We start from the raw sequence: 26348 nt of genomic DNA, 5'->3' as shown, positions 1-26348 counted from the left end.
AACCAACCTTCCACCCCAAAACTTACTCAATCCATAAAACCTGCTCTCTGCAATTCTTAGCATCTCTTTATCCTTTAACATAGTACCCATACTCCACACAACATTTTGGGACATTATGAATGGCCCATGTACAAAATTATAGAACTTAAAGTAATTTTGAGTATTATTTTACAAAAAAAAGAGCTGTTTTTCTCCAGATGGAGAACTCACTGACTGTATTTTAGACTACATTACAATCTTGTATTCAGATAAAGGAAAGAACCATATACCAAAGCTATGGACATGAACCTTTTTTTATTAACAGATATTCCCTTTATTTTAAGACAACTTCAAGGAGCCAAGTAAACAGTCAAAATTATTGTATACACTAAAATCAATTAAGGCTTTTTTCCAATCAGCATTTTTTGCCCAGATTACTATAGGACTTATCTGGCAGTGTCTTGTTTTGCTCATGGATGCACATAATATTTAAGTACTAAGAACTTTTACCCTAACAAGTATCTAATTCCAGAATGGATCAAGAACTGTCATTAGTAGACAGTTCACTTTTAAACTGGAATAATAAAATTGTTAAGTATCAAGTAGCTTGTTCCTCAAAAGTATGATGAGAAGAAATGGTCCTTACTGTGATAAACAGTCACACATTCTTGTTTGTATTGATTCTAGAATAAGAATTCAGACCAGCTATTTGCTAATTAGAAGCAAATCAATGCAATCCTCACTACTATTACCACATTTACAATGGCGATTTTTGTTCAAACACAAGTAGTGTATTTTATTGCTCCCGAAGTCATACATGACTATTAAAAAAATCATGATTGATGGATCTGACAACTTTGGTCGGTCACTCTGAAGGTGGGTTGGTATCAAGATACTTTCAGCAGTCTTCATAAAGGATTTCATCTACTTGGACATCATTTTCTGCCACAGGCACTGATTCACAAATCTGTTCCCTAAAAGCCAAGGCAATCGTGTAAGGCTTTCCACTGGGATGTTTCATACATCTTTCAAGATACGTATCATAATATCCTCTGCCTCTTCCCAATCTGTTGCCTTTTTTGTCAAACCCAAGGCCTGGCATGAAGATAAGGTCAAGACCTCCTGTAGAAAAATGAAATAAACATTAGTGGATGCACTGTGGATTTCCTGATGGCTTGACTACATCCATATAACTTCAGGTATTTGCAAAAACGCAAGCTTTGTGTTTTGCAAAATGCTTCCTTCTCTTTGATCAGATGAAAAATACTTTGAATTGCATACTAGATCAGCTGCAAAATAATTAGACCTTGAAAAGCTAGAAGGAAAAAAACCTACATTATAACAATTTATTTCATGATTTTAACCCCACACTTCCAAATACTAATGACTATGTCTCTAAATCCAGGCAGAGACTGGACTCAGAGAAATTAAATGCAGGAGGAATCAGGAAATCAAATGAACTTCAACATCAGACACAAAAATAGGAAAGGAAAAAAGAATGAAAAGAAGAGACAGAAGAGAGAGAGAGAGAGAGCATCTTCTTGACACAACTGTAACATGTCATGAACCTTCACTCAACCTCCCCAAACCAAGAAGCCTTGAATACAATATATTCTGAAAGTGGGTATTTGCCCCCTTATATCAAGATCAAGATTTGAAGGCTTGTCTCTTCGTGATGTCAGGTTCCTCTTCTCCCAAAGGACTTTCTTCCTGAGCCTCCAGCAATTTTCACTGTTGCTCCAGCAGCACACACAGGCATTCTGCTTGCCTGCCCTCAATATCCCTCCTTCTGGAGGGACGTATGGGCTCCCCAGGGCTCTTCTGAAATTGCACTTGATTGGAACTCAAAATCAGTTAAAAAACTGAAACAAGCTGTGTAAGCTGCCCATTATCTGGACAAAACAGACCCAACTGCCTGGTGAAACCCTGACAAAAGACCCCACCAACCAGCTCCTGATAAAAAGGCAAGATCAGCTAAGCCCTTTTTTCTTGCTTTGTCCATACTCTGCGAACGGATGTGGATCGGCATCATGCCAGATAGCCAGCTACGATTTACACTCAGCTGCCCACTTGTTTCAGGAGTTGATTCACATCACTGCCAGGTAGGCAAAGGAAACCAGCTGCCACACTGAGTGACCGCCAGGCATGGAGGCAGCCAGTGTGCAGATTCCCATTACTTATGCAAGGCTTGTTCGTTTAGTGTGAGACGTCTTGCAAGGACATCCTCTAAATAAATAAGGTTGGCTGGCCTGGTGCTGACCGCTGAACACAGGAACATTCCACTTACTAGTTTCATAATGCAAAGAAAGTCTTTCATTACTTGGTGCTGTAACAGACTGACACTGAAGGAGAGAAGGGCAGGAACCGTAGTGGGAAGCCAGCACAGACTAAAACACAGCTGACACGAGTCTGGAAAGAAAGCAAATACTATGTCTCAGTCCACTGCTTCTTCCTTCTTACAGGAACAGTACTTAGCCTTGAGCAGCTTTTCTATAACTAGCTTCTGCTCCTTCACCAGGGCTAGGATGTGTCAGGTATTTTTCCCCTTTTCCTATGTCCAAGCCTACTCTCTCCTGCCATTTTGGACTGAGCTGCTCTCACTACATCTAGCTGAGCAATGATGCCCAACATTCAAGGAGATGTGTGGGAGCATGTACTGGAAGAGCCAGAGCTAAGCAGAGTTTTTCAGTTTCCAGGGAATCCCACCTGAGATCACGTATCAACTCCAAACTCAACATGGAAGAGCACGTTAAAAGTTCACATAAGACGAACTCATTTGCACACACTTCCCAGGCTCCTGGAGATTTCCTTCCGCTGTTCATCGTTCAGAGAAGAGTCACTGACATGAACACTCATCCATCATGACCTGATGACTCAATTAGAACATTGATATAAAATATGCAAGGCAACACAGTATGAAATGCTCAGAGAAGATCAATCTTGCAAATCCGGCATCATACAGTTAAGAAGCACGGCTTTTTTAAAGAGGTCAGGGGAGTAAGAGGAGGGAATTAGCCAAAGGGCAGACCACAGAATGTTACTGGTTGAAATAAAAAGGAGTCTGAGTGTTTTACCACGCTGCAGTCAACTTTTGACTCATAGGACAGACAAATGGCAAATGGCAAACAAAGAGGAAAAGAGGCATGAGGGCAGAAGCATGGTGTCACCTGAAAAGAGATGCCATTTTTATGGTATCACCGTGTACATCACGTTGGACATATCATGTCACATCTCCTCAGTTTGCAAGCAAAAATACATATTTGCCAATTGTCAGGCCTATGGACTAGGACCTAGAAACCAGCTGATCATCTCCCCATTAGCATGGTCAGTCATAGATTCTGCAGGTCAAATCCTCCCCGAGTTACTCCTGTGATCACTACTTATCCTCTCCATAATTTCCCTCACGTTGGCTTTGCGTAGGTATTCAGGTGGCCCAGAAACCAGTATGTACCAAACACTAATGATTCACAGAAGGAAACACACTTTTTTTTAGCTGTTTTCACTCCATGTGACTCCCATGGCAAAAAGCAGGAAACATTTGCTGTCGTTACTGCTGGCAGGTAAGAATGCACACAAGGGGCAAATCTGCAGAGTAAAAAGGTGCCATTTCTCCTTACATTTGTATTACAGACAGGAAGAAGACAAGTCAGGGGAAGCACTAAGGAAAGAGGGAATTGGCAGGAACAGTGCAGGGAAGAAAGACATTTTCTATGTAGTTTAACTGATAGCATCAGGCACACTCGAGTGAATTTAGATGTATTAAAGCACTGTGTTTTCTTCTGGGTTCTCTGGAGAAACAGAGGCTGTTTTAATGAGTCAGCTCCTCTATAATCATGGATTTTTTATGCCAAATAACTCAAACAAGCTTGTGCAAATCTCAATATGAAAAATTATGCTGTAAATACTGTAATAGTTACCCTTATATTTTTCTTCTACTGGAGCACTGCGATACCGACTGCCTTTGCTCTGACTCACAACACGCTGTCTGATATCCACGCAACTCACACTTTTACAAGATTTAAGTAAAATGCCAAGCAAGACTTTCGGTAGCAAAATGACACAGCTACCCTGCAAGGAGCCTGAGGGCAGTTCAAGCAGCATTAGCCCCAAATCCTACCCCAGGATCTACAATGAATGGCAAAAAGAGCTGCATGGAGAAAATACTTCCCCGCCACATAACTTGGGGAGCAACAAAACCTCTTGTGGTGCCTGCGGCAGCGTGGGGGAAGAGCTGTCACAGGATGAGAGGTGACACACAGATGAGACCAAGATTGCAGACACAGATGAGACCAAGATTGCAGACACATAAGATTACTATCAACAATGAGAGTACATCAACAGGATGGCAGGTGAGGGCAAGAACATCATACCCCTCTTGGCACAGGGCCCTCAGGCTCCCAGGCCCTTCCAGCCCTGCAGGACCACTGGTTGCCACTCAGAATGCCCTGCAGGCTTGCTCTGCTCTCATATCTTACTCCCCTTGCTCCCAGAGACCACTGTGTGAAATGGCATCCTTGTCCCTGAGAAGACAGAGCAGGTACTTGGGCATCAAACACCACATCAGTTTTTAGTGCCTTGTAAAACATGTTAAGGGAGGTCTCACATTCACCACCTACTTCTATCCCTCTCCTTGTAAAGTCCACTGTCCACCACGTGTGTGTAGTCATTAACTGGTGGTTCTTGGATCCCTGAGGGTCCTGTGACTACATTCCAGGAGCCCAGGAAAGCACATCCACAGCCAAGAGGGTTTTGCTACAGGTAATCCATGCTTCTCCTGGTATACTTCCTTGTGGTCTGCAAATTGCTAAAGTCTGAAAACGCTGTCTCAAGCAACAATGTATTGCTCCAGCTTCTATGTAGAGAATATCAATGCTTCTTATACACTTTAATTAAGCTACTGGGCATCCCAGTAAGGTTAGCAATTATGATGACAGTCACCTAATACTCGCTGTATCTATGACATGAGCTCTTGTGGCCACAGCTCCTTCAACTGCGTAGCACCATGCATGAAATAATATACCCTGACTTATCTATCAACGTGGGCATACAGCCATGCTGACACGGCCACACAGGTTTCATTTATACTGCTAAATACAGCAGAGCCAGAAAACAAATTGATTTACAGCATCACAGGTGGCCAATACTGTTGAACTGTCAGCACACTGTCTGGCACTGCCGGTGTCCAAGTGACACCCATACCTGCTCCAGGGCACAGGATTCCCACGGGCAGTAAAGACAGAAGAGTACAGGTCTGGCTCCTTCCACCCTGTGCAGTCCTCCTACACCAACAAAAGTGGTTTTGCTCCTCCAGACACAGACACAGGCTTTCCTGCCATGTGCCACAATATGCAACACAAATCCTCAGACTGATGCTACAAAAATACTGCTGTGATGGTCTGCCATAAGACCTCATATTATTAAATATACTACAAACTGGGGAAAAGATTAAAAAAAACAGCATTGTCTTAGGGCCACAGAGGTATCTTGTGAGACCAAAAAAGAAGAGACAGGCCAAGTTCTATGTAGTGTGTACAGGACTAGTCTGTGCCACTTAGCCCTGTGTTATTTAGCAGTGTAGATACAGTCATAGCTTCAGAACCTGCTATGTGGGTGTACAGGCACACTCTGTTTGCACTGACTTGCATACATCTACGTAGACATACCTTATGTCACAGAGAAGTGAAATGACTTGCCCAAGGACTCAGGAAACGTGTGGCAAAACTACACACAAAAGGCAGGTGTGCAAGCTGCATGTCCCCTGACTTAACCAGCAGACCAAAACATTAGCATCCCCTCTCTGGTGTTTTAAATAGGAATACATGGTTTCGCTTCCTCTAGGCAGCTGCGGTGAATCTCCTCAGTTCGGCTGTGCATTTCTCATTATCCTTCATGATGATATCAGGTTTGATTTGTTCCCCAGGGAAGAATTTTCTCCTTGCACCTCATTACCTCTCTTCTCCTTAATCTGATGTTCCTATTTGAAATGCCAGCCGGCATTTTCAGAAGTGTTCTTGACAATGGTTAATTATAGAAGAGTCCATCAAACTGCATAGATACAGGTCATGTAAAGACTGCTGGAGACTTGTCCTGCCCCCAGAAGGAGCAGCCAGCATGACCTCTCTCCTCCCAGGTTTGAAGGGGCTCCACCGGCCCACTGCCACCCACCGTGTGGGGTCATTCATCTCCCCCTGCACAGCTAGACGGTCCTAATGGAAGATGAAACTGAAATACTCTGTCATCCCATCTTCTCATCCCTCGCCGCCACTTGCTGTGTGGACACAGCAAAGCGCCTGGGACCCATCAAAGTGGGAGCTAGGACTCTTCTGATCCTCGCCTCCAAAGCACTTATAAGAGGACGAGGCAGAGGATGAGCTGCAGCAACTCCTGTGTCCCTGTAAAGAACAGCAACATGCTTGTAAAAATCATGCTCGCAGCACAGATGCCTCCTCCACTCAAGCCTACAAGAGGTCGACGGTAATCAGCTCTGTACGCCACTGCTGCTGTGAGGAGCAGCAGCTGTGCAGTTTGAGCTTCTCTCTGAAGCGCAGAAGTTTGTGCATCATTTACTCCATCACCACAAGGATGGCTTGATCCTCCCAGCCTGGTACCTTGGGCAGGAACGAGCTTTTCATCAGTTGTTTTTTTTCCACGCACAGCTCGCTCTACAGTGGTAGTCACCGATTCCCCCTGCTTTGCTCAGATGTAAATGATTACATAAGGTGCAGGACCAAAAGAACCAGGACAAGAACAGCTTTCTGTTTAAAGGAAAGGCATGTTTATGGTGTCATGCATTCCGTAAACAATGTCAGATCAGTCTACACACTACCTCTGCGGAGCTGACAAATATTTGAAAGCTGTTCATTTACAAGGAATGAAAGCTTACTTTGGTCCTTTTCTGAGCTAGCAAGGACCACAACGGAGAAAAAAAACCAGACCCTTTTGCAGGAAAACCTTACTTTTCAGAATGAAAAGGGTGCAGTAACCATCTGCTGCCTCTGTATCTGCTACCCCGGCACAGAGGAAAAAATTAACTCGATCACTTGATCCTAACATTTTGAGTATCAGTCTTGGTGACAAGCAGGGTACGAGCCAATGAATTGGAATAACTCAGAAAGTTCTAATTAATGACAGTCATTACTGTGACTTTAATTACTGTCAGCATCAGCATAGTTAGGCCTCTTGGGTAGGTGTTAGCTTCTCAATGTATACTCTATAGGGCACAGATCATCATCTTGTCCTGTATTTACATAGCACCTAACACTGTGGTCAGGGTTAATCACCAGACCTCGGGGAAAACAACTCCACAGAAGTAAATATTTCAATTACGCTGCAGCAAAACAAATCCCTTCCCCTTTATGACTAGTGCAAAGCCTTCTCCCTAGAATGCCGAATGCCCCGGGTGTCCCTCACACCACTACTGAGGTTGCTAACAGCTTGGTATTTCCTTCCAGATAAAAGCTTTCTGCCCTTTGGAAAAAAACTGCCCTTGGTTTCAAGCGCAGCATCTCTGCTATTACAGACTTGCCTTGGTACAAGGTCAAAAAGGGAAATGCCAGATCTGTTCACTACAGGCCTAATCCAGACCTTACGGAGCTGCATGGTTCCTGGAAGGGCTGGGATTGCTTCTAGAGGAAACCAACTCCTTATCCTGACTAAGCCCTGGAGAAGCCAGATACTGTTATATCCCCAATCAAATGAGGAAGGAGACAAAAACATTACTCTTTGCTGCAATTGATAAGCATTTGAAAAAAAGTCATTCATCCAAAACCAACGATGCTGACTTCTTCCAGTAACACAGGGGATCGCAGACATGAACAGTTATGTTGCCTAACTTTACCCCAGCCAGTCTGCTAAAATGCAAATGCAATCCCTTAAACAGAAATGAAACTCTTATCCGATAATTCTATTTGCTCACATGATACAGCCTTTGAAAATCAATATCAGAAGCTTGGCATGAATTCTCATCTCCTTGGAAACCCAAGTTACAACACAAAGGATCAGATTCTCAGTTACGGTAAATCAGCATTGCCCCACTGACTCCCCTCTGCACCAACCTTGGGAACTACATGAAAAATATCCCGAGTTACTGACAAGAGTTTGAGAAAAATCAATTCTTTTCTCTTGTAGATATTTGTTGTTGGTTGTTCATAAACAGCTCTCCTCTAGTGCTCACTCTGCAGTCTCCTTATGATCCCAAACAGTTACCTAACAGGACTAAAAGTTGTGTTTCATATTAGATTGAAAAACCAGCTCATTTTAAACCGCAGTCAGTAGCTTTTCCTCCAGGTGTTTCCCCTGTGTGAACACCTTTAATTGTGCAGTACGACATCACTTCAGCAGGACTTACTGTTTTCTAACTATTCATAGACATCTGTTGCTTTAGAAGGAGAGCCAGAGAGATGCTCGCTTTTTACCCAGCACGCACTAGCCAGGCACAGGAATCAAAAATCAAAATATCACATCCAAATCCCGCAGGCTCCATCCATGGTCTCCTGCTATGGGGCACACCGTGAGGCCCTCAAGGCTAATGCTCACCTCATCCAGGGAGAAATGCTTTTAACACCACGGGCAATCACTTGCTTTATTTTCATTCCTATTTGTGTATGGGAATTGCAGACACCAGGAAGGTTTTGTGTCCTTTTGTCTTCTAAAAAACCTTTTACCCACATCCATGCACACCCATAACCCACCAATCTACCTTTTACATATATATAGATGCCAAGCAGACTATCTCCTCTGCAATCCACGCGCCCCAGGTAATTGGTCCACTAGCATGACTGAGACAGCTTCTGTTATTACTTCAATAAAATATTTTGCAGAAAATAGAACCATCAGCAGAATCTACAAACAAGCACCGAGCAACTCAGCGTTTATCTGTCTACTCATCCATGTCAGTGCTTTGTGTCAGCGTGAAACATTGGTCTCCACAGTTCACACTTGCCCTTCTGAACTACAGCATAATAAAATATTTATACTTCTCCCTGAGAAGCTACATGATAGCTATCAGTCATACAGGTTTAAAACAACCAAGTGGCAGCCACTCTCCCATTATTAAACCTGCTAAACACACTAATAAAGACATTTGATCAGCTCCTGTGCTACTAAGCTGCGATCAAGCAAATGCCCTCCTATTTTGAATTCATTTAAAACAAAATCTTATAAATTTAGTGCCAATGCACTTGAAAGGTTAAGTGCACTGCACAACATCAGCTGTAGTACATCAGCCCTGCACAAACAAACCTATCCTGCTCCACAAATAAATATCCTTTCACGTGTCATCAGGGAAGCTACTGTATAAGGCTAAGACTTGTGTTCAAATCTAGCTGGTTTCACAACGTGGGAAGACAGTGCAAGGCTATAACCATCACACTCATTTCCCCTGAGGTTTAACTTACAGTCAGCTGAGGTCTAGTGTCTCATTTTCAGAATTTGCCAAATGTCTACCTAAAAGAAAATTTGAACAAGTACTTTTCTATTTCACTATTATTCATCAAGTCTGCGTAAGCCCCGTAAATAAACCATAATCACTCAATGCCACCTACAAAAATGTCTGGTTTTGCAAATTCAGAGTAAAGGAAATAATTGCTTAGAAATGCTTTAGTTATCAGTCTATGAAAAATGACTTATCTGCTCCTGATACTCAGATATGTGAGCAGAATTAGAACAGTCTGATTGGGAAAACATGGGCAACGAAAAATGTTCAGTTCAAAGGCTTGCACATGGGTTCTCCTGTGATTTTAAACCACCAAAATACTCTGAAACAAGATGTACCAAGGAGCAATTCCAAAGAGAGGACAAACGGCATTAGAGCCACTTTACAGCACATCAACACATCTTGTTAAATCAGCAAATGCTGACTGCAAATCTGATCCTTTAGAGAAACTCACAAGGCATTGGTGCTTGAACTGTTTATGTCGGGATTGTCATAACACTGCTGCAGCCTGAAATACAAGGATCTTTGTGTATCTTTATGTGTTTTTACATGAAATTCTTTAAGATCTTATCAGCTACACTTCCCATAGTGTTTATCTGAGCACTTATTTAAATACTTCCACTCGATACATGTGCATGTGCACTACTTCATTTCTTTACTCTTGGTCCTCTTTTGCATGCTGCTGTCTGGATATTTTAAAATCCAAATATGACAGAAGTGAATCATTTGGGGATTTTTTCAATACATCATGCATCACTATCAATATTTCCAACGCCCTTTGACTCACTCAGCAGATATAGCCCATTGTAAAATACGCAGAATTGCTTGTGAAATATAAACGGTTAAGACATCAACTTCTTCATCAGTGCATAAACCTGATTCCTGTAAGGAGTTACACCACTTGATGGGAACATTAGGCATGCTTACAGGCAGGGTTTATCGAACGTGTAGAGTCAGCTGGTTTGGAGGTGATGGCACCTTCGCTGTTAGTGTCAAATGTGTTAATATCACAACAGCTGAGAAAACCTGCTTCTTCCATCACAAGATTTTCTTTCATCTTTTTAAGCTTGCACAGCTTAAAAAACCCAACTCTCCCTGGAATCCTCCACCTCCCTCACTCCAGCCCCTGATTTTTTGGAGACGTTAGGCTGGAGCACTTGTCCTCCTGTGTGTGTGAGTACAATGCCTAGATGCGATTTTAATTATAGGAAAACAGCCTAAATGACACCAATGCTCCATAGTAAATGCATGGAATACTGACACCTGCCGGCAAAGGACTTCATGTCACTCCTGGACAGGAATTTGCCCTCCATCTACACCCCAAAAGCTGATTCCCATCTCACATGCCTAACAGCCAGCACAAGCAGGAATTGCGTCCAGTTATGACGCCAAACATGAAGACCAAGAGCTATCCTTACACCGTGGAACAGCAGCATGAGTCTCCTGCTTCCTGAAAGCCAGCGGCTCTCAGCCAGGTCCAAGGAATTTCTCACCGTACAGGGGAAATGACAGTGTATTTTGAATCTCAGCAAAGACAGCGGGGATTAACTGTGCCAGGAAGACAAATTCTTTGTAGCTGGAAAAGTGCTGACCTGATTTAACAGCCAACTAAGCTGGCAGAAAACCAATCCTAGGAAAAAGAAAGAAAAAAAAGTAGTAATTTTCTGCCAGATTCATGAGCTGAATCTGCTCAGCAGTATCGGAGATGGCACCAGGGTTGGGAGGACAAGGGGAGCACAAGCTGGAAGCAAGAAAAAGGCAGCAGGACTGCCCCTTCTGGCACCAGCCGGCTGCTAGCAGGGCTCAGCTGTCTCACCAAACCGCATCTTCAATCCACATTACCCTACACAGGTAGGCAGCAGGAAAAAGCTTCCTCTCCTGTTCTCCAGATTGTCCAGATTATGTGCACAAAGGCACTGAGATGAGCTTGGTGCTGGCTCTTCCTTTCCAAAAATGAAAATAAAGGGAGACAAAAACGTCTGTTTGGATTAATTACCGCAGCCAGAGATACTTGCATGTTTGCATTTCCCCTGTATGAGTTTGTTGTACAGACTCATGTCACACTCCAGAAATGAACCTAACCTCTTATTTGCTTTTGAGAGACTCCTTTCTCTAGGAAACAGTACGAAGAAAAGGACAATGCTACTGTTCACACTCACTGTAGCAAAATTAGCCCTCTTTGAAACAAAACACTTGAGAGTCGCAGTGAATTTAAAGCCTTGCCTATGTTGCTTTCACTTCTCTTTAAACTTTAATTGATTACAGCAGAAGTAATCTTTTTAGTTGTTTTGCTGAGTGCAAGGAGAATGTTTTCTGCAAGAAGGCAAACATGGATGTGACACTTAAGATGATTACAAGGAAAAGCACTCTTTTAAAGCCTTAATGAACTTTATGAAAGCAAAAAGCTGTAGTGTTCCAGAGCTCTCAGCCCTCCAGGTTCACTGCAGGATACCCCGGCACACGCGGTATTAAAATTAAACCACATAGTGTTCACGGTTTAGTCTGCGCCGGGGAAATTCAGGACATAAGGACACCAAAGGGCATTACAAAGTGATGCCACATAAACACATCAACCTTTGCATTTCGGAGCATCTTCTCAAAAGCCTTTCAAAGGAGACTCTTTGTAATCATGCCATACCTGTTTCTGAACAGAAGCACTGGCAGAAGCTCAGCTAAAAATGTCTTCATTCACCTAGCAAATTGGGTGTCGATTGTTATTAAGCTGTTTCAGAGAGTTGCGGAAGCTGGTGCAGACATCAAGGGGAAGGGCAGACACCAGCTGCAGGGGAGAGCAATCCCAGTGCCAGGGATGGAGTCCCACATCTTTCAACTGAAGGCTGGGATGCAGAAAAACCCGGAGGGAAACAGTTGGTATCACAGCTGGGTCCAACACCTGAAATATTTTATTTCCAAGCAAGCATTTTCCTAGCTCTCCCTGTTACGGAACATGCTAGACAGAATAATGTAAAATTATTTTATGGATCTTTAATACTGGAACAGGCATTTTTGTAATGATGCATCGTTGTGGGACACCTGTGTGGAAACCAGTAAAAAAGATCTGCCCAGTGAGCTGACCTGAAAAGCAGTGTTATGGTATATACAGAAAGAATTCACGTTTACAGTGCCATGACATATATTTCACAGTATTTCTTTACCTGGGCACAAAATTTTCTCTTAGACATCTTTTCTCCAGAATAACATCAGAGACATTGCAAAGGTTGAAAGAGCAATGGCTGGAACTCTTACAAATATAGAAAAGCTTCTATATGTGAATAAGAAAACACAAAGTTTGGTAGAAAAAAAATACAACAGATATAATACAGGTTTAACTAAACAATGAATAATAAAGTAAATCAAACATCCTTATCTACTTCTCGTCATAGAAGAATGAGGTATCACTTGAACTGAAAGCAGCAAATTTAAAATGAATACAAGGAACATAATATTTCACACATCATAGGAACATAATATAATATTAACATAATAAGGAACATAATATTTCACATTACAACTAACTAACCAGTACAACTCACAGCTGTCAGAACGCAGTGGAGCCAAGGGCTTAATACAAATAAAATTAGATGCTTAGAGGAACGCTCTGAATGCCCACAGGTAAAGAGAAACCAGAACCTGTTTGTAAGGGGACAAGCTGGGGGCTGCACCTGCAGAGGTAGGAAGAAATTTCAGTTATTGCTACATAGCTACAAGTTGTGAGATCTCCTGACTCTGGTAAAACACATGATGCTGGATTGTATGTCCAGTGCTTTGATCCTGCACTGTGTGAGCGGAAGCATCCTCTCTCCACAAGAAGACTCATCACCAGAATGTTAATGCCTCACTTGCACTGAATTTGTTCTCCTTATGCATATCAAAATACTATGGCTCATTGTCTCCAAGCAGAAGTTCATTCCAAACTTTAAATCATTTCATTAAAAAATAAATTACATTAAGAGCTAAGCCTCGATTTTCAATTTTGTTTCATGCCATGCTCTCAGGTTTTCTTTTTTATGACCAGTGTAAAAAAGATTTTAAATTATAATCTATCCCTTGACATATTTTGTACTGTAAGTTTTAATCAAGTCTCCCAGAGGAAAAGAAAATCTAATAGTACCCTCAATCACTTTACAATCTTGTTTGGGGTATTTTTTTGTTTTTTTCCTAAGCAGTAATATTTAACATCTCTGCTTTTCACATACCTATATTTCATTTATTCCAGATACATTCCAATCTGCATACATCTCATTTAAATATTCACAGTTACCCCTGAGCATTATTTACTACACGTCTTTTTTCAGAATGATTAGCATCATTTTGTATGGTCCCATTATGCCTTCATGTACAGCTATACAACATCTAATGGAGCTGAAGTAGCATATTAGACCTTCCCTGTGCTTCAAGACATAGCATTTTCTCCTCACGCTGTTTTTTATTTCTAAACTCTAATGTGCCTCATATTTCAAAACCCTCCCATTTCTGGTGCAACTTTGGGGGGGGGCAACCCATTATCTTTTTTTTTTACATCCCATTTTATTTCGCAGCTACAAGTTAAACCTATTCCTCTTAAGACTGTATTGCCACCACTTCAGTCACACTTCTAAAGAACTGTGCTAAAATTTGGAATAACTAAGAATACTGATGGCATCACAAGGCCATCAGTCCTGGCAGCAAATACAGCCTCTTTGAATGTATGAATAAATAGCAGGAGTTTAAAGACAGGTGAAAAAGAGCTTCTGCGGACTAAAATGTTTCTGCAGGGCAAATCCCAATGGCACAGTTTAAAATAGGGCTAATGGTCACTCAGGAATAATTTCAAACTACTTGAGGTTGCTTGGAAATGTAGCCTAGAGGTAGCCAGCATTTTCCTTGCAAGAGGGTCACCCTTCCTGGAACAAATAGCCCTCATAAACCAAATACAATCCACGCAGGTAAGCTGTCCCTGTCTATTTCTGCTGCCAGCATGCTGTTGTAATTTATGCTACAGCAAGTCTCAAAGTGTTCTGGAAGTTATAAGAGCAGAAAGATATAGCTACCCTAACCTTAAAAGCCAACATTCAAAAGATTATACGAAAACGAAGCTGCAAGAAGTTGCTGCTAGACATATGTTTATATTTCCTCACTTTTTGTTTGAAATTCGGATCTTTCCTTATTATTAATAATAAATATACCCTTATTTAAAGAACGGATCATCTATTTAGTATTTCACTAATTATCTTGAAGGTACAACACAAATATTGTGATCAGCAGGCCACCAAAGTTTCCAGTACTGAAAATGCCGGCAGTCTCCAAACTAAATTACAAAATAGAAGTCCAGTTCCTAATACATTCATTTCTGGGAGCAAAAATACATTATGCTTTAGTAGAGTAGTAGCAGATTATTCAGCATTCCCCATTACATATAAGATGCTATATTTTCAAGTGCTGACATTTTTCAGCTTGGGTATTTATGCCAGACTGAGGCGGGGGTTATGTTTCTTTTATTTCAGGCAAAATGGTTCACTGGTTTCTAAGAACAAAGCTAGCAAAAAACAACGATGGGGAAAGCTTTGTTGCTCCACACTTTGAGGCAAGAACTTGAAATCTTGCTCTTAGTACCCTCTGTGTTGATGTGACTTTAGCCCTGTTCAAATCCATTTGAGCTGGGCTTACACAATGTTGTAAACGTTTGAAAACCTGCCATTTGCACAGGCTTAGGAAAGATGTGTCAGGGTGAGCGCTGGGCCTCTCTGAAGATGCCACCCTCTCCGTACCGCTGCTGGAGTCACAGCGGCATGGGTGGCCCCAGAACTCTCTCTAGGAGCCAGTGTCAGTTTACAGGGGATGTTCCCTCCATCCTGGCTACTCATTCCCACCCCACACACGTTGCACTGATAGGGCCGCACAGTAAACTGGATCCACTCACCCGGGTTAAAAAAATCCCAACCAAAACAGGGTGGAGGAGAGGAGGAAAATACCCTTCATCCAGAGCAGCAAGCTGATCCAGCTTACCATAGAGAGGCAGGAATATGCTGAAAACACGAGGCGTGAAAACTCCTTAAGCCAGTATTGCTGCAAAGACAGAGCACCCAGAGCTGCAGGCTCAGCTCCTCCTGCCAGCCCTGCTCCCAACTGCGAGGACTCCGAAGGACTTTCATTTCGGTGGCTGCTCCTAGTCCCGCTGACTGGGGCAAGACTGGGAACTGAAACATGGAAGGAAATGAGGACTGAAGTTTCACCAAGATGTTTTTTTGGCATGCCACCCATTTACGCAACGCCTCATCACCAGCTTCCTACCAGCTCTTCAGTTGCATCAGTCCAAATCTGTGTGGTGGCACTGTCTGAGAGAAGAAGAGCCTTTTATTTGTGCTGGGTTACTTCTAACCGAGACTGGTTTCCCAGTATAGCTCCCAATGTGGCTGCAGGGGCATCTGTGCTGGCACAGGAGAGGAGGGGTGGGGACCAAGAAGAGGAGAGAGGGCTGCAGCTTATTCAGTCAGGCACTGCCCAAAAGAAACAATCACAAAACTATGTCTTTTGTACTGTTTAGTACAAAAAGTACTATTTAACAGAGAAGGAGTTTTTCTAAGCCAATGAAAAAGAGAGAGAAGTCAGCACAGTGGGGAAGGAAATGAGTAAATTTGGACGGGGAATCTTGTATGTCTGGAAGTGGACAAGTGAAAGGAGACAAAGCACATGATCTCCTCCCTTTTGGCAGGGGCAAGCTATTTGTGTTGGCTCAGCTGCCCCTGAAATGACAGGCTAGGACTGAGAGCAGGAGGAAATGGGGAATATGGTGAGAAAGGCCAGAGAAGGACACTTGGAGAGGGAGATTCGGATAGGCTGGGCAAAGAGCGGAAGGATGGAAAGCGGCATTATGGTGGCATTAAAGCTTGGAAAAGGGGGTCTAGCCCAAGGACGAGACAAGTCTGGGAAATGATCATTTTGGAGGGAACAGAGAAGAAACCGTAATGTTTGGAAAAACAAGCAAAAGAGTCTGTGTTCACTGGGGCAGCTCCTCTGCACAACTCAGGCTGGAACCAGGATCCCGAGCCTCTGCTGCTTCTCCATCAGCAAATACCAGTTAATATCTTTAAGTCATTGAACATTGTAGTGATGAAGAGCCCATACAGAAATGAAGACCTCTGTCTCCATACCAAGGTTTGAATAATGCACGGTAAAAAAGGCCTGCAGCTAACTTGAACAGAGAGAAAGCAAATGACTGAGCGCATACTTGTTAGTGGCATTCATTAACAGCAAGCAGTGTTCATCTTCTGCATCTTTGAAAGAGCCCAGATTATTTTATCTGGGTTCATCTTTGAATGAGCCCAGATCCGACGGGCAAGGATGTAATAACTACTTAAAGACCAGGGCAGAATTTACACAGAAAAAGAGGCTGAATTAAGTTTGTACACATAATCCCGTTTCTTGCATTTCTTAGGAGAGCACCTCACAATCCATTAGAGTAAGCAAATTCAGAGCCATAATTTCTAATAACTCTTCATTTTTCAGCCAAAGAAAAATATCTAGGCCAAAACTGCTCTCCCCATCACCCATGTGAATGTTTTAAAAGTTGTCTACAATTTATTGTACTCCTTCAACTACTAGTCAGTAGTTCAGTTCAGTTATGAACATTTAAGTATAATATTTGCTCAGGTCCAAGACTTCCAACTGAGATCCCTCAGTCCAAAGTTGGCCACCTGCCTCCCTTCAAAGAAGCCACCTCCAAGAGTTTTACCATATGGAGATACTCAACCCAGTCATTTTTTTTTAAGTCCCAGTAAGAATAATCTCTTTTTCAGAGGAATAACTTAGCTTTTCACCTGTAGTTCTCAGAGCAGGTTTAAGTAATAATAAATAACATTACAAATGAGGAAACCCATGTCCAGCCCGCTGAATCACACCGCCTCCCTAAACCACATTGAAATTAGAGCTGCTGGGGAAGTGTCCTTTAAATTTCTGTAGGAGTCGTGATAAAAAGCAAACAGGGAGCATGGTTTTATCTGATTTACTCCTTCCAAAGTTGTTCCTGTAAACAATTACTGCAACCCGCCTGAACCTTCATCAAAAGTACTACCTTGGCCAAAACCTGATACCAGTGAACATTTATACTTCTGATGGGCAAGGATACAAATGGGAATTGGTACCCATTAAGAAAACGTACCACTGGCTTGCTCCAGAAGTTGTCTAAATCTTTCAGTAGGTATGGCTGGAAATGCACCAAGTCATGCACCTACATACACCCCTACTCCAAACAAAATAACTGAACTTCTTCCACCTTTGTTCTTTCTGTTACTGTGTCCATTTAGCCTAAAGAAAGCAACTCTTCATATGACAATTACTGTCACCCACGCATAGTCGAGAAGATGACAGACTTTCTACTACCAAAACTGCAGTGATCTTTGTTTATGCCAACAAGGTGTAATGTGGTGTATTGCCAAGATGGAAATGGGTAAACCCTGATCCAATAGAAAAACGACTGTCTCCAAAAGGAGGGGTTCATGTCTATTCAACACTGCCTGTGAGTGCTACCAAAGACTGGGAAACTCTATGCAAAAATTATACCTAGTCTTGTATTTGAGCTATTCTTCACAATAACCATGCCTGAATTTTTAAGGACAGTGTGAATTTAAGCTTTTTGTCATGCAAAATGAATACACTCAGAAATGACATGACTTATTTATGTACCTGCAGGGTATTTCTTGGAAATTACACAGCAACTTATGCCAGCAATGGGAACATTACTAATGTAACACCATGTTATCTCCTTATAACAATGTAAATGCCTCAGATCACCCCAGTATTTGATAACATCACAGAGATAAATGTTTCATCCATGCATAATTCCAACCATGGAGGATGGATGTAGCGGCAAGGCAATTTGCATTCCTGCAAATGTACCAAAGTCCAAAAAATATACTGACACAAAAAATACAGCAAAAGGAATTTAAAGACACATTGAGATGCAGTGTGTGTTTCTGTGGGGACAAATCGGGGGGGGGGGGGAGTCTGATCATGCAATAGTGAAAAAAATCTAATTCTCTAATCTACAAAAACTGTCCAAGGATAAAGGACCAAGGTCTGACTTCCAATCCAAATCGAATTATTCCTAAATTGCTGAGTACAAACAGACTAAAATCGAGCTTCAGGCAGAACAAGTCTGACATGGACATACACCAGTTGTTACAACTGCTCTCTTGGCATCTCTCTGTAGACTGCAGTAGCTCTTTTGGCATTACTCTCTGCCCATAACCATACCCTGGTGCAGAGAACAAAACAGCAGCTCCAGAACTAGCCAGGTACCAAAGCTTGCTACTGCCTTCCCCCATCTTCACTGCCTGGCACCTGAGCCGTCCCCAACAGGTACATCTCAGTGCACTCTACACCACGTAGTCCTTGCTCCCATCATACCTAAAATTGTTGTGTGTTTACTCTGTGATGTCTGCAAGAGACTTGTTAAATTCAATTAACAGCAGCTCATCAGTAGTACAAAAGCTTGTCCCGAGTGCCTGAACTAAGCTCAGTCAACACAACCCTGAACATTTTAAGGGTTACCTTCAAAAGCCCCTAAATCCCATCAATATACACAATTTTTTTGCAAAAATTAGGAAAACAAGTAACAGTGCTAAATATTAAAAATAAAGAAGATGGTTGTATGAAGCAGTGAAATCCCTTGCTAACTAAAAGGTGGACACAGAAAGGATTCTGAATTAGGAAAGAGGCAGAGATCGAGAATAAAAGGGAAACACAGTGAAGTGTTCTGGGAAAGTACATTGGCATCCCAAAGCAAATACAAACCCAAGTTCAACCAAACAGAATCATATAAATGTTATGTTCCTTTAACAAGCATTAAAAAGCTGGTAAGTCTGTGAGGTGTGGAAGCTGTCTGCATGGTGAATTTCCACCTAGAGAAAATCTTCCCAGACTGAGGTTTCAAGCATGAGTTCAACATGAGTTTTCCCTTCATAACATTAAATATTTCTGCAGATGTTTCAGGAAGATATTAATGTGTTTACAAAAAGAATGCCAATAATGAATGCAGACACAGAAAAAGTAAGATTGTTTACAAGTTTGTAGAAGTTGGGGAATTTTATGTTAAGAAAGAGACATTATTTTGAGACCAAAACACACATGCCACTAGCTAGATCTAAACAAACTTTTAACATTTCAACCCTATGAAGAATCCAGTGTCTGAGACGGCATTATAAGATCAAAATAAAAATGTGAGAGAATAATGATGGAAAAGACTTTGCAATATTCATCCAGGCCTACAAGAAAGTCCTTTTATTTTCAGTCTAAGGTCTCAGTCTGGAGAGCTGTTCTGCATGGGCAGGCTCCATATCAGCACTGCGATTCATCCATGCGATACAATTTGCAGGATCAAAGGTTTCAGAAAATTCTCATGTCAGTCTACAGGCATCACCTGAGAAGTTCCCTACCTTTCAGGCAGCGCAAACTAAAGTTCTCAGAGTGCAGCCCAAAACTGTGAATCCCCATGACTTTCAATGGCAGCCTAAGCCACCTCCAGCAAGCCCATCTCCTTCATGAGCCGCTATGTTATGCTTGCCAAGACTGCACTGAGGGTGTCCATAAATTGGATCAAGAAGCTGATTTATCTGGAGGGCTGAGTTTCCTTCAGCTGGATTCAACTGTCCAGTCTTGTTCCTGCCCTGCTGGCATATCTCAGGGGTGGCACAGAGTAGAGAAAAACAGGCAAGAGAAAGGAGCATCTGCTTACATTGACTTAAGCACCTCTACAACATATAAACCCGAAGTGTAACATTTCGTTTCAGTCTTGCTATCAGATTATTTCCTACTGGCCTCCAGGCTACTCCTGCTCAACAACCCCACAATGTAGGAAGAAAATACTCACCACCAGCAAGAGCCTCCTCTCTTGCACTGTCATCATCACTAGGCTGAAGAATATTCCAGGATGTCAAAGCAAGTGAAGAAATGTCTTCAGCTGATGATAACTTCAGCATGTCCATGTGATTGCTGTGAGGCTTGTAACGTGGGATGAAACACTCTTTGCCTTGCTTAAAAATGTCATTAATGATTTCTTCTGTCTGGATTTCATCCGGCATGCTCAGGAAGATTGCAATTCTTTTGGATTCTTGGTACTTGGGATGGCCAATCACCTACTTGGGAAATGACTGCAATCAGTTGATGAAAAGTTTATGAAAAGATCGACTTTATTTTAATTAAACACACAACTGGAGCAAAATATCCATTGAATAAGGGTAGAGATACAAACTGTAAAGAGAATAAACTGACTTTTTGTTTCCTACTCCAACATTTCTACCATCAGCAAAATCAAAATAGGCAAATTTTTGCACCTAGTGAACAAAACATTGTAGAACAGGTTTGGGCCAACAAAAAACAATTTTGGAGACAATCTCCTGATCCTTTAAATGTTTGTGCTATACAGTGCAGACACCCTCAAATGCCCGACAACACTGGAGAAAGATACAGCAGGTCAGAACTGCCCGCCTATGCAAGACATGAGGTTTTTGCATTCCTTTTCTTCCATCCTTTTTACATGCTGCATCTCTCATCTGGGCCTCGGTAGAACGAGAAGTGCATCAATGATAACAACTCAAAAGAAAATTAGCATCAGAGCAGATAACTGCAGAGCACAAAGTCCTCCAAGACCAGGTCCCTCTTTCTTTTTTTAACCTGAAATGCCTTCCCTACAGCAAGTTTAGATATATGAATTCAAACATCACCTGCTTCTAATAGGTGATCTTATTACTGCACGTTTTTCAGAGCTTGAAGGAAAGACGGCCTTGACATTTTTTGGTTTTCATGAGGTTCTCTGTGCTGGGCTAATAAAAGACTGAATATAGGAAGAAAAATGAAAAATGCTTATATGGCGAAAAAGTGTTAGCAGATTCATACCTCACTATGTCTCTGCCTCATTCCAGATTGAATTCCACATTAAAATTTGAGAGGAGGCTTTTAAAAGCATGTCTTCTCGTTCTCTAGTACCTTACATATTTTGTTACTTACATCTGGACAAAACAAATACAAATGTGTCCCTTCTCATTTAGATGTGATTTATTCTTATTCTACACACTTGCAAAAATCTGTCAAAAATATCAGACAACTGAGAAACTGTGCTTATGTACGGAACAGAGAGCACCAGATCCTCTGCTCTGTGTTTGCATAACTGCAGGGTAACTTGCTCTTCTGAGCTTTAGCCTTTGCCCTGGCCCTGTTTTGAGAGATAAATGCCCCTATCCGAGTTGAGATATGGTTCTCACTCCTTTTTTTTCTTTCTTTCCAGCACAGCAGTTAAAAGCCCAGGTGAAATATTCAGGATATATTTTTGTAAGGCCAAAAAAAAAAAAAAAGAAAGACTCCAGACCAAATTATGGTAATGTGTTGCTTGGCCATAGAAATGTCTTAACGATTGAAAACCATATTTTACTTCCTTTTGTAATTTGCCCAACCTTACACATGGATTTTTCCAACTAACTGGTTAAGCTCTTCAACAACAGAATTTCCATGGTAGCTTTTGTTTGAAAGAACAGGCTGTTTAGTCAAATTGCAGACTCCAGACAATGCCTGTGATTCATGTTGTTGAGGGCCTCCACAGCCGAATCTTCTCATGGGTTTGGAGAAGAGAGAAACCGAGACACAGAACTCTCCTCTTTCAAAGTGGTGCTGTGTGCTGTGGGCACCACACAGGTCCAATCTGCCCTGACATGTCCAGTAATGCATTGATTATGCTGTACAGAAAAAAATGAGGTTGAAGATGTAAAACCACATGCTAGCAGGAAGACACAATTTCGGATGTTTTCAGAACTGTGAAGATGAAGCTGCTATGACTCGGAGCAGTTTCTGAGAAGAGTGAAAAAATTTCCACACTTAAAAAATATTATCTGCCCTTTGTTCACCAGATGATGACTATTTTTGCAGAATCAGAGCATGCAAACAGCATGACTTTAATCATGAACATAAATATTAAAAAAGAATAATCATCCAGAAGCTAATTAAATACTAGTGGCTAGATCAGCCTGTGAAGATATTTCACTTTGAATTTAAAGATCATTTTGAGATGAGATTTTACGACTAAAAATATTGTTCAGGTGTTGTAAAATAACCTACTCACTTTTATTAGCTGCAAGCACTGATATATGTTATAAAGCTACATTTTCAGCCTTATATTGTTCCAAATATTTTCTCAGCATTTTCAAAAATTTCTTCACGTCTGCTGTACTACGCTCCTGTAGGGAAGCTGACTCTACTTTCTGCCACTTGTGCAATGCCACTCTGTCTCATGCAAGCTCAGGATTTTCAGTTTGTGTCAGATTATTAAAATGGCAAGATAACATCAATTTATATGTCATATTTCCTGATGCCTTCTTTTAAGCAAAACAAAAGCTGTACCTTTTAGTGTGCTCTCGCTAGCAGAAACGAGTGCTCTGTTGCTGAGTTTAACAGCAGCAGTTAGACAAAGGCTGAGGGCTCCTAAAAATTTGGTACTACATGGGCTGGGTGCTTATAAGCTGGCAGAGGACTGCATTTTTGAAGAGGATGCATACCAGTATTTTCTAAAAATTGAGAGATTGAAGTCTAGGATGTGTGATTACTAAAATGCATTATCACAATAGTAGGACATTACATGTATTTTTTTAAAAAAAGCATTCCCAATCAAAAAAAGGTTACATGAGTTCCAGTTAAACTTCCTATGACCTAAAGTTTCTGTGCTGCCATGTCCCACTCATGAAGTGGCTACACATTAGTATTAAGTGAAGTCTATAAAATGATTTGAGATCCTCTGGCAGGAAAATAACAATGTAAATGTAGATCATCTAGAAGTACCCGCTGGTGCTGCAAAAAAAATGAGGACTGTGCTCTATTACACGCAGTGACTGCAAAATAAAATTTTATTGTGTTTATTAAAATGATAAAATACATCTATATAAAAACTTTGTAATCCAAATGCAAACAGGACATTTCAAAAGTACATGCCTATATCATGCTGTGCTAGGATACCAGTTAGGTAAACCCTGCTTGGTATCTTTTAAAGTATAAAAATTACATTAGAAATAAAATTGCATGGAAGAAAAACCACTGAAAGATACAGAAGGGAAACGACAGCCAGTTAAACAAGAGGCCAAATCGAGACAGTTGCTAAATTTTTGTATGTATTGCTAGGAGCTGGCCATAAAGCTAGCCTGATGTGAAACATTTGAGATAAACACCCACCATGAACCCATGAGAAACCCCGCTGCTTTGGGGTTTATGACGGAGTTTGCCTCCAGTTTCACAAACACCCCATGCTTTAACCTGATGACGGCTGGCACTGCTCATCGCAGTCGCTGCACACACCAAAGCCACCAGCTCCGGTCCCCGACATTAACGAGGAGCGATGAGGCAGGAAGGCAGGGGCCGAGGCAGAGCTCACCCCCCGCCCCGCTCGGCGCACAGGCCCGGGAAGGCCGGGGCAGAGGCCGAGGAGCCGGCGGGTCCCCTGAGTCACCGCTTCGGTCCCCAGCGGGCCTGGAAAGTCCCCGGCGGGCTTCCCCCCGCAGGGCCAGGGCCGGGCCCCGCTGCTCGGCCCTCCCCCCGCCCCCGGGCCGCTCTTCCTGGAAGCCGCCGTGCGGCGGCCGGGCCGCGGCCCGCACCCACCTTGCGACTCAGCAGGCGGGACTGGCGCTGCTTCTCCGCCGCGCCCAGCGCCCGCAGCCGCTGCCGCAGCTCCCCTCGCAGCGCCCGCTTAGCGGCCCGCAGCGCCGCCGCCGCCATCTCGCCGCCCTCCCCCGGCCGCTCCATGCGCCGAGTGAGCCGGGCCGCAGCGCCGGCCTCGCCCTCGCGGACCCCGGGGGCGGTGGCGGCGCTGCCGGGCAGGGCTCTCGGGGACGGCCCGCCGCCAGGCCCCGCTCGGTAGGGGTCAGCCGGCGGCAGGGTCGCTGCTGTGAGGGCTGGCTGGCCGCCATCTCCGCTCGGCTCCAGCCGCTGCTCTCCGTGAGGGTGCTGGAGGGCCAGCCTGGGCCCTGCCGACCCCCTGGCAAGGCCCATCTTTATTTTTTTTGTCTGAAGCAGATTACGAAGAATTTCCCCTTTCCTAGTATTGTTGTAGAAGTGGAAATTACATTTCGGCGGGATATTTTACCACCATCTGCCAAACGGTTTCGTATCCCCACGGCATCCGCCGGTGGGCCTGGGCCACGAGGGAGGTGTTCTGAACGAAAGCGCAGCACCTGGGGCACAGGCGCGCGGCTCGGGACGCCTGGGTGCTGCACCCACGGGGAAGGTGTGCTAGCCTGCGTCGCTGTGTCTGAAGGGAGAGACTGGAGGCTTCTTTTTGGCACATGTAATGATCCAACGCACCTTGAAGTGCAGAAAGGGACGTTTCTATAGGAGGATAGTTGGTTTCATGAATCTGTTCTACGTGGCATTTGATGACATCTCAATTTAGCTACTGTGCGCGTTGATGAAGTCATCAGCTCTTTGACCTCATCTTTTGCTCTAGAAACAGCATTGGGTTCTCCTGGGTATTGCCTGACAGCTGTAAGGATCCCTTAAACAGCGGGGACCTGGGACCTGGGACACTACTCAGTGTCATGTACAGATAACTTCATGACAGTTAACAAAGCATATCTATACTATTTTATAAGACTTAGCTAATAGCCCTGTTGTTTTCAGACATTTTATTATGTTTAGAATCTGGGTGGTATCTCTCATCACTGCTTTTCTTGCTCTTAAATGCAGAGCTAATGGAGGTTTTGTCCTGGTGAAGATAATCTGGAGCCCACTGGACCATTAATGATCCAGGCTTCTTTTGTTTAAACCCAGGCATTGCCATGAAGGCAAGTTCTAAAATTATTGCATCACATCATAGATTTTGAAAAGGCTAGGTTAGCCTTTTATATTTAATGAAAGAATTGTACTCCCCAGTACAAAATAGGTTACTAGATTAGTCTAAAAGGAAGTGAATGTGGTATTAATAGACTGGTATTAGCCACTACAATATGCGCTTACAATAGTGCACAAAAAGGAACTGAGTAAGAATTACTGTTCTTATCATGAAGACTTAGACTGCAAATAAATAAATATATGTCAAAATATGTTTTAAAATGTAATTTCTGACATGTAACATTTTAAAATGTAACTTCTGTAGGTGTTCTGGAGGTGGGCATTTTCCTTTAGCTGCTCCTTGCCCTCAGGATGCTGCCATCTTTTCTTCAACAGCAACAAAGTTTATCTCAGAAGTCCTGCTATACATGCTAAATAATCTTTTTTGTTTTCATTGGGGAGGGAGAGGGAGAGGAGAGGGAGGGGAAGCAATACACATTCTAGCAAATGTTAACATCTGTTTGTGTTCTGTAGTTAAACCCACCAAGTTAGACCATAGAATCACAGAACAGCCCAGGTTGGAAGGGACCTCAAAAGATCGTCTGGTCCAACCTTTCATGGGAAAGGAAGCCTAGATGAAACTATATCTAGCACTCTGTTCAGTCGCATCTTGAAAACCTCCATCAATGGAGACACTACCATGTCCCTGGGGAGATTGTTCCAGTAAATGATTGTTCTTACTGTAAAAAATTACTTACGTCAAGATGAAAGATGGAGAACCCGTTACCGGAAGGAGGCTGCTTCGTTCTCCCAGTATCATAAAGCCTTGATTGTCTTGAGGATTTGTCTGAGAGAATAATGCTGTTGTGTGCCACCGGCAACTGCTGCTTCAGTTTGGTTCACCTCCCAACACATCTACAAAAGAAGAGTGTTTAGACCCAGCCTTAGTTCCCTAATGTAGGAGAGTCACTACAGCTAAAGAAAACCTTTCTAGAATGAATTCTTGAAGAACTGCTGTTTAACCTTTGAAAGCAAATGGCATGTGAGTCACAACAATAGTTGCCCCAGACTATGAAAGCCTGGAAGTCTGTTAGGTCCTACTCGTGAATTTGCTGAGTTTTGCAGTGTATCCCAAAACACTAATTACTGTCATCAGAGC

General features: G+C 42.6%; 1 protein-coding gene across 1 annotated transcript; it reads right to left on the bottom strand.

Annotated features, from left to right (window-relative positions):
* Positions 1-284: 284 nt before the first annotated feature.
* Positions 285-24166, bottom strand: MTHFS (methenyltetrahydrofolate synthetase). The gene is made up of 3 exons (XM_050903488.1): positions 24023-24166; positions 20259-20523; positions 285-1101 (listed from the first exon to the last, which is right to left on the bottom strand). The coding sequence occupies exons 1-3, from the start codon at positions 24164-24166 to the stop codon at positions 878-880; spliced, it is 633 nt and encodes a 210-aa protein (XP_050759445.1). The 3' UTR covers positions 285-877.
* Between the last annotated feature and the right edge of the window lie 2182 nt (positions 24167-26348).

Source organism: Gymnogyps californianus, chromosome 11, assembly GCF_018139145.2.
Source record: "Gymnogyps californianus isolate 813 chromosome 11, ASM1813914v2, whole genome shotgun sequence".
NCBI classification, from domain to species: domain Eukaryota; kingdom Metazoa; phylum Chordata; class Aves; order Accipitriformes; family Cathartidae; genus Gymnogyps; species Gymnogyps californianus.
This window is presented reverse-complemented; position numbering and strand designations above follow the sequence as displayed.